Source organism: Pimephales promelas, chromosome 3, assembly GCF_988280905.1.
Source record: "Pimephales promelas chromosome 3, fPimPro1.hap1.1, whole genome shotgun sequence".
Taxonomy (NCBI): domain Eukaryota; kingdom Metazoa; phylum Chordata; class Actinopteri; order Cypriniformes; family Leuciscidae; genus Pimephales; species Pimephales promelas.
In genome coordinates, this window is record NC_142771.1 from 5,870,616 (window position 1) to 5,879,519 (window position 8,904).

Genomic DNA, 8,904 nt, shown 5'->3' on the forward strand with positions numbered 1-8,904 from the left:
GTAACACTGTCGTTTTTTTTTCGGGTCGAAATTTTGTATTTCGATATCTCAGCTCTGGAAGGGTCTAGAGCCTCCATTTTTGCACTCAGGTCAAAGTCTCACAGCCCTCTATCATAATCCAGAGTTTTGAGAAGATTGGAGAAACTTGATTTTTCGCCCGAAAACGAAAAAAAACGTAAGGGGTAACACTGTCGTTTTTTTTCGGGTCGAAATTTTGAGTTTCGATATCTCAGCTCTGGAAGGGTCTAGAGCCTCCATTTTTGCGCTCAGGTCAAAGTCTCGCGGCCCTCTATCATAATCCAGAGTTTTGGGAAGATTGGAGAAACTTGATTTTTCGCCCAAAAATGAAAAAAAAAACGAAAGGGGTAACACTGTCGTTTTTTTTTCGGGTCGAAATTTTGTATTTCGATATCTCAGCTCTGGAAGGGTCTAGAGCCTCCATTTTTGCACTCAGGTCAAAGTCTCACAGCCCTCTATCATAATCCAGAGTTTTGAGAAGATTGGAGAAACTTAATTTTTCGCCCGAAAAAAAAAAACGTAAGGGGTACCACTGTCGTTTTTTTTTTCGGGCCGAATTTTTGAGTTCCGATATCTCAGCTCTGGAAGGGGCTAGAGCCTCCATTTTTGTCCATTGTTAAATGCTCCAGAAGTTAAAAAAAGGGGGCTGACATGTGATGTCCATTGTAATGGACACAGGGTCTGAATGGGTTAAACGGCCTAATTGAATTTAGGGCTATTCCGGGCTTAATCTAAGGGGCTGTTCACACTAATGTTTTCAACTAAAAACTTGAAACTTTTTATGCGTTTGGCTGTCCGTTTACACAACAAAGGCATTTTGGGTGCCTGAAAAAGCAAAGTTTTGCAAACAGATTTCAAGGTGCAAGTTTTCAAAAATGGTCTCCATGTAAACAGCAATAACAAACAAAAGACGATGACGTCATGTTCAGTCTATAGTGTTTCATCTTATGGTTTCATCGCCATCTAGTGGCCTGCCAGAAGAATACAGCGTTTACAGCGTTCCTGCCAGCAGAATACAGCGTTTTTCAGTCATTTTCGTGGATCTGTGTCATCTGAATGGTGTCGTCTGTACAGAGAAAACTCAAAGAAAAAACTTCTCCATTTTAAGCATACCATTGTCGTGTAAACGTATAAACTCCTGTCTGTGAAACCAAGCCTCAAACTCTTAAGCATTTTCCTATTTAAACAAGCTTATAAAAGAATAAAGCATTCCAGTAAGTTTTCAGAGTTATATTTTTATTTCGCATAATTTTGATCTGATGAAGATCCACTGGATTGAAATGTTAACATCAAGTCAGGTGATATGCAAAAAAAAAAAAAGTTGCATTTGAAAGTATAAAAATAAGCTCCTGTCCAGCTGGTTTTAGTCTGATTGATTCCTCAGACAGTTTTCTTGATGCCACTTAAACACTTTTTGCACAAGTTTACCATCGAAACCTCATAAACATGTAATGAGATGTCTAAGATCATTGTCGTTCACACTGTTCGACTCTTGTGAAGAATTCCAGGTCAAAAATGGAAATGTGACTTTTTATAATTTACTTTCATTCAAAGACAAACAAGATGACAGATTTTCTCATGTCCTTTTCATCTCATCCAAACTCCTGATGCCGTCAGTCCTGAACTAACTCTACCACCAGCGGTAGTGTGCGTACGCCCGGTTGGCTTCGGCCATCTTGTGAAGTTCTTGTTTGCGCTTCACCACATTTCCCTCATTAGCGAAGGCGGCCAGCAGCTCCTGCGAGAGTTTCTCGTACATGTGTGTGCGGCGGTGCTTGTTGTCTCTGCATTCTGTGATCAACCACTTCATGGCCAGAAAACGCCGCCGATTATCCTTGAGAGGGACGGGAACCTGCGAGGACAAAAACTGAGAGTGAGACTCGTCATCAAGCTCCAGGAATCATATCAGATACCATCAATTACATTACAATTACAACAATTATATTCAGAGAGCTGCAAAATACTGTATTATATCCATGTACTATAAATCACTCTGTCTGGATAAAATGGTTCAATTTCAGTTAAAAAATGTTGAAGATAAATGTTATATTCGTCACAATTTTGTTTTGTTTCCGTTGCCATTATTTTGTTAAATAAATACAATTAAATATTCAGTCATGTTTCTCAAGATATTTTATATCAATGTTGGCCATTTATAAGCCTATTAGTCGAACACTGATTCTGAATTTAACTGAGAATTGTAGATATACAACACATGTATAAAACTTTACATCCATTTAATTCTGTGTACACAAGAAGCCCAAAATATAGCACTTACAACGCCTAGTTTTACCAAGCAAAACATAATCTGCATATCATTTCCATATGCATATTCCCATGTGATACCATGTTTAACAATATATGACTATAAATGCCATTTGTGCCGTCAGATTACATTCCTAAACATCATTCAGTATCCTTTTCTTGTTTTAAAATAAAAAACTATATGAAAAAGCTAAATTTTATCAAATATATTTCAGGGAAAGTTTTCAGAGACGAGTTATTCTCATTCTTTTCCACTCGCCAAATACTGTAGTATTTTTAAATGTTTAAAATAAAAAATGCAATTATGTCTATAAGGCTAACATATATTTTATGATGTTCATACAGTATATTTTTAATGGAAACGGATAGACCTAATTACTTGTTTTGCAGTGTAAATACAATCGCTGACAAAACATTTTTAAAAATTGTGCAAATCTTATGGATTCCTTCAAAATCTATCCTTTCCTCTATCCATCCTATTCTTGAAACTCTGTATTCTGATAGAGGGCCATGAGATTTAGACCTGAGTGCAAAAATGGAGTCTCTAGACCCTTCCAGAGCTGAGATATTGAGATTTTTATAATGGCATAAATGCTACGTGGGATCTCAATATCTCAGCTCTGGAAGGGTCTAGAGACTCCATTTTTGCACTCAGGTCTAAATCTCATGGCCCTCTATCAGAATACAGAGTTTTGAGAAGATTGGAGGAACTTAATTTTTCACCCCCCCCCCCCCCCCCAAAAAAACGAAAGGGGTACCACTGTCGTTTTTTTTTTTTTTTTGGTCGAAATTTTGAGTTTCTCTGATCTTCTTGAAACTCTGGATTCTGATAGAGGGCCATGAGACTTAGACACAAGTGCAAAAATGGGGTCTCTAGACCCTTCCAGAGCTGAGATATGTTAAAGGATGTATAGGCCAAACCAGGTGTTATCAGAATCCCAATATTGACACGGATCCATCACAACATGTCTTCATATTAGGGACTGAAGTGAGTGCTGGCAGTCAGGTGCTGGAGGAGTGGAGGAACGGATGTGAAGAGGACAGAATCAGCACCAACACGCACTCATGCACATAAACACTGCTGGGCTTATTACACACAGCATTGATCTGGCACTGCACTACTGTGTACTAGACCAGACAGCAGGTGCACACACACCACAGTCAGTGTGTGAATCTCAACAAAACCAGATCCTGGTCACACTTCACCCCAAAATATAAAGCAGGAAATATAAAGACTTAGACCTGAGTGCAAAAATGGAGTCTCTAGATCCTTCCAGAGCTGAGATATTGAGATCCCACGTAGCATTTATGCCATTATAAAAATCTCAATATCTCAGCTCTGGAAGGGTCTAGAGACTCCATTTTTGCACTCAGGTCAAAGTCTCGCGGCCCTCTATCATAATCCAGAGTTTTGAGAAGATTGGAGAAACTTGATTTTTCGCCCGAAAACGAAAAAAAACGTAAGGGGTAACACTGTCGTTTTTTTTTTCGGGTCGAAATTTTGAGTTTCGATATCTCAGCTCTGGAAGGGTCTAGAGCCTCCATTTTTGCGCTCAGGTCAAAGTCTCGCGGCCCTCTATCATAATCCAGAGTTTTGAGAAGATTGGAGAAACTTGATTTTTCGCCCGAAAACGAAAAAAAACGTAAGGGGTAACACTGTCGTTTTTTTTTTCGGGTCGAAATTTTGAGTTTCGATATCTCAGCTCTGGAAGGGTCTAGAGCCTCCATTTTTGCGCTCAGGTCAAAGTCTCGCGGCCCTCTATCATAATCCAGAGTTTTGAGAAGATTGGAGAAACTTGATTTTTCGCCCGAAAACGAAAAAAAAACGTAAGGGGTAACACTGTCGTTTTTTTTTCGGGTCGAAATTTTGAATTTCGATATCTCAGCTCTGGAAGGGTCTAGAGCCTCCATTTTTGCGCTCAGGTGTAAGTCTCAGTGCCCTCTATCAGAATCCAGAGTTTCGAGAAGATTGGGAATACTTGATTTTTCGCCCAAAAAAAAAAAAACGTAAGGGGTAACACTGTCGTTTTTTTTTTTCGGGTCGAAATTTTGAATTTCGATATCTCAGCTCTGGAAGGGTCTAGAGCCTCCATTGTTGCGCTCAGGTGTAAGTCTCAGTGCCCTCTATCAGAATCCAGAGTTTCGAGAAGATTGGGGATACTTGATTTTTCGCCCAAAAAAAAAAACGTAAGGGGTAACACTGTCGTTTTTTTTTCGGGTCGAAATTTTGAGTTTCGATATCTCAGCTCTGGAAGGGTCTAGAGCCTCCATTTTTGCGCTCAGGTGTAAGTCTCAGTGCCCTCTATCAGAATCCAGAGTTTCGAGAAGATTGGGGATACTAAATTTTTCTCCCAAAAAAAAAACGTAAGGGGTAACACTGTCGTTTTTTTTTTCGGGTCGAAATTTTGAGTTTCGATATCTCAGCTCTGGAAGGGTCTAGAGCCTCCATTTTTGCGCTCAGGTGTAAGTCTCAGTGCCCTCTATCAGAATCCAGAGTTTCGAGAAGATTGGGGATACTTAATTTTTCGCCCAAAAAAAAAAAACGTAAGGGGTAACACTGTCGTTTTTTTTTTCGGGTCGAAATTTTGAGTTTCGATATCTCAGCGTTGGAAGGGTCTAGAGCCTCCATTTTTGCCCTCAGGTGTAAGTCTCAGTGCCCTCTATCAGAATCCAGAGTTTCGAGAAGATTGGGGATACTTGATTTTTCGCCCAAAAAAAAAAACCGTAAGGGGTAACACTGTCGTTTTTTTTTCGGGTCGAAATTTTGAGTTTCGATATCTCAGCTCTGGAAGGGTCTAGAGCCTCCATTTTTGCGCTCAGGTGTAAGTCTCAGTGCCCTCTATCAGAATCCAGAGTTTCGAGAAGATTGGGGATACTTGATTTTTCGCCCAAAAAAAAAAAAACGTAAGGGGTAACACTGTCGTTTTTTTTTTCGGGTCGAAATTTTGAGTTTCGATATCTCAGCTCTGGAAGGGTCTAGAGCCTCCATATTTGCACTCAGGTCTAAATCTCATGGCCCTCTATCAGAATCCAGAGGTTTGAGAAGATTGGAGAAACTTATTTTTTCGCACCGAAAAAAAAGACAGGGGTACCACTGTCGTTTTTTTGTTTTGAGTCGAAATTTTGAGTTTCTCTGATCTTCTTGAAACTCTGGACTCTGTTTATTTATAGTGTACTGATAATAGTTTCATATAATTAGTTTGTTAATTAAACTAATAATAATAAATAATTGATTTCCCTATAAAATAATACTACTAACACTTAAAAATAAACAGATTAGTGCCCTGTTTTGAGGACAAGAAATGAAAACCAATGCGGTATGATGAATGTCCAAAAGATGGAACTCTGTAACGGCCACCTAGTGTTCAGTAGTGTTCATGACATGTTGATATGCCTTTAAGATGACTTCTTCTATGGCGTTCGTTATTGTATGCGTAATGTTGTCATGTGAGCGCGCACGCTCGGCGCGGGTTTGTTTTATTATAATGCGTTTACTTCCACTTTGATTTGTAGCGTTTTACAGAGTGTTATCTTTAACCTGTTAACATCCGCTCTTTCGACATGTATGTGAAGAGTGTGCTTAACTGAAAGAAAGCAACTATAAAAGGACTCGTGGAACAACCAGTTCATTTGCACTGTCTTTCCTATTCTTCTTCTGGGACCTCAAACTCTGACAGACGTTACAACACACGGACTGTTTCAAACAGGGGTTGGATACATGTTTTGCTACACAAATATAAGTAAACACTTTGCAGACTGAATGTTGTCCTGTATGAACAAAATGATGGATGTTTTTCATGACTCCACTGTTTGATCGCACCCGCGTGTCTCACACACAGGTTACGTTACGTTACCTTGTAGAAAATATTTGACCTGGCTGGCAGAACGATTGCCTTTGCCTGCATCTTTGCGGTGACATGACTAACATATTTAAGACCTATCCAATCTGAATTTAAGACAATTTAATACTTTTTAAGGCCTTATTTTTAGGAAAATTGATTTAAGACTTTTTTAATACTTTTTAATGACCCGCGGCCACCCTGATCCTATACAGTGGTATTTCTCATAATGGTGTGTAGATACGTTTGTCTGCTTTAACATGACATCATCAGCAGAGTTTTACAGTACGTTCGACCAAAAACTACGTTTGTAAATTTTGATTAATCTTATGATATTATTATTATTATTAGGCAAATTTCACATTCATCAGAGTAAATTTGATCATTCTAATCTAATGCCTTGTTTAAAGGTGTTTTTGGCTGATTTTATGTTGTATATTGTGTCTATTGAATGTATAGATAACAAGAAATGCTCTGACACAATTGTATTTGCTAAAGAATTGAAGATAATTGAACAGTGAAGAATTATATGATGTTTCTCTTTTTTCTTCAATATTGACTACTGGTTTGTAATTTTCTCGTAGCTATTATATTATACAAATAGTTAAACTTAGCCCCTTTATTTAAATTTAATTTTTTTATATATTTTCTTTCCATTTTTCTTTAATTTTTTAGTTTAGTTCTTACTTACTTATGTTAAACTTATGTTTGTATGTTTGTCTAATGTCTAATAAAAAAAAGTTGAATAAAAAGTTGAAATAAAAATGTTTGAAAATGTTGAAATGAAGAAAATGTTTAATAAAAAAATAAAAATTTAAAAAAGGCCCGTTCGACCACTGAACAAATCCAGCAGTGTCCACCATAAAATCAGAGTCGCGTCATTAATTATTATTCTCGCGAGATTTATTTTCTCAGGAAACATGAGTTATACAACTTAGTTTAAAGAGGAATTATCATATGCCTACAGCACTCCTTGCGGTCATTAAAATATTTAAACCTAGCTTGTGTTCAAAAGTGAAATATTGAATCTAAATGTGTATCAAAATGAAAACAGTTTAAAATCCTTCTGTTTCCTTCATAACTTCTCTGACTCCAGTAAACGAGTGCGATCTAGACGACAGCATATATACACCATTTACTTTTTATAAATCCTGATATGTGCTTGGAACGCGCATTTCAATGCATTTTTCCTCCTGGTCATATTATCTCACAGTCGTCAAGTAAATATAAATATTCAAGGTTGTTCGCTGACCTGGTAAAACTTCCCTCCTTTCTGAACACTGGCCAGACCAATGATGGGTTTGCAGTTCTCCAGAGCCTGATGGAAGATGGCGTACGGATTACACTCCACCTCTTCTCTCTTCGCCGCGGGAGACTTGTGGTATTTCTCCACCTGTCTTCTCTTTATGTGCTCCAGCGTCTGAACGGACACAGTACATCCAAGCGGAAAGTATGTCAACACTCATTTCAGGTAGTGTAAGTTACCATAATACTTTACAAGTGAATGGGATTCAGTCAAACCTGTGTCATGATTCCTCTAGCAAGGATTTTGTTGCCATCTTGCATCATCATGTTGATGAACTTGCTGTCATGAAGAATACACACAGTCCAAAAATATGAAAGCTGGTTATTGCTGCGCCTTTTTATTCTGTGGTAACAAGCTTTTATAGTAAAGTATATGAACTACAAAGGATTATTATTTTAATTACAACAAAATCAGAATAACTTGAGTGAACAATCTGCATGACTTTACTTCAATTACTTGTCAGTGTGTTGTTTACACATGTCTTAAAGCTATAGTAACATTTAAAGTTGTTCGTTAAGCTCTTATAGTTTGTACCTCATCAACGGGTCGCTGAAAGCAGAGCTGGTGTCGCTCGACAAGGCGGCTTTTATCGGACTCACTGTTTTCAGTTCCTGCAGCTCCTTTTCTTCAGGACTAAGCTCTGACTCTGGAACAGCATCTTTACTGGGATCAGGATCCAGATAGTATGGATTATACCGACTCCATCTCACGAAACACACACTGAGAAAACATGCAGAATAATAGACATAATATCAAACAGGGAAAATTCAGTAGTGTTTATTTAGAAACACATGGTTGAGTTTGCTAAGAACAGCGTGACATCAACGATAAATCACACAAAGTATGTATTACAGAGAAACGTCGATGTGATTTAGACCTCATTTCGTACATTCATGGCAAAAATAAGTATATAAAATTATTAAAATGTACCTCGGTGTCCAAGGTTTCAGTAAATATCTGACGGAGGCCGCCATCTTTACAGTGGTGTTATGAGCGTGTCTCAGATCAGCCTGAGCAACACAAGATCTGAAATTCACCGTCAGAGTGGAAACACAAACTGATCTCAGATCAGCCGTACAACTCACTCTGACGCGACCGTGAAAGGACCTCAAATGAAGAATGCGACCTAGAATATTGCCTGAGTAAAATAATACAACAAATATGTGTTTTAAAATGTAAGGTCAAGCATTTTTACCTTTATGGTACTTATATAAGCTGTTTGTTTGTGTTTGCTCGGGTGTACATAATAGTTATTTACACTAGAGACTGAACATGTACCTGATTAGTTTATTCGGCTAAGTAAGTATTTGTGCCTCCCCCTAGCGTCGATTTAATAAATCATTTAGAAAAAAAATCATACACAAGGTTAAAATGTTAATGATGGATGTTTAATTCTGTCTTGTATTAAAACAACAACAATATATTAGCCTATATGATTACAATTACATGATTTTTTGACGAAGATATTGACAAATA

The 8,904-nt window shown here is 37.8% G+C and overlaps 1 protein-coding gene across 1 annotated transcript; it reads right to left on the bottom strand.

Annotated features, from left to right (window-relative positions):
* Nucleotides 1–1,233: 1,233 nt before the first annotated feature.
* Nucleotides 1,234–8,492, bottom strand: mrps7 (mitochondrial ribosomal protein S7). Its single transcript, XM_089129239.1, has 5 exons — nucleotides 8,359–8,492; nucleotides 7,963–8,148; nucleotides 7,644–7,707; nucleotides 7,375–7,542; nucleotides 1,234–1,870 (listed from the first exon to the last, which is right to left on the bottom strand). The coding sequence occupies exons 1-5, from the start codon at nucleotides 8,400–8,402 to the stop codon at nucleotides 1,649–1,651; spliced, it is 684 nt and encodes a 227-aa protein (XP_088985365.1). The 5' UTR covers nucleotides 8,403–8,492; the 3' UTR covers nucleotides 1,234–1,648.
* Nucleotides 8,493–8,904: the final 412 nt, after the last annotated feature.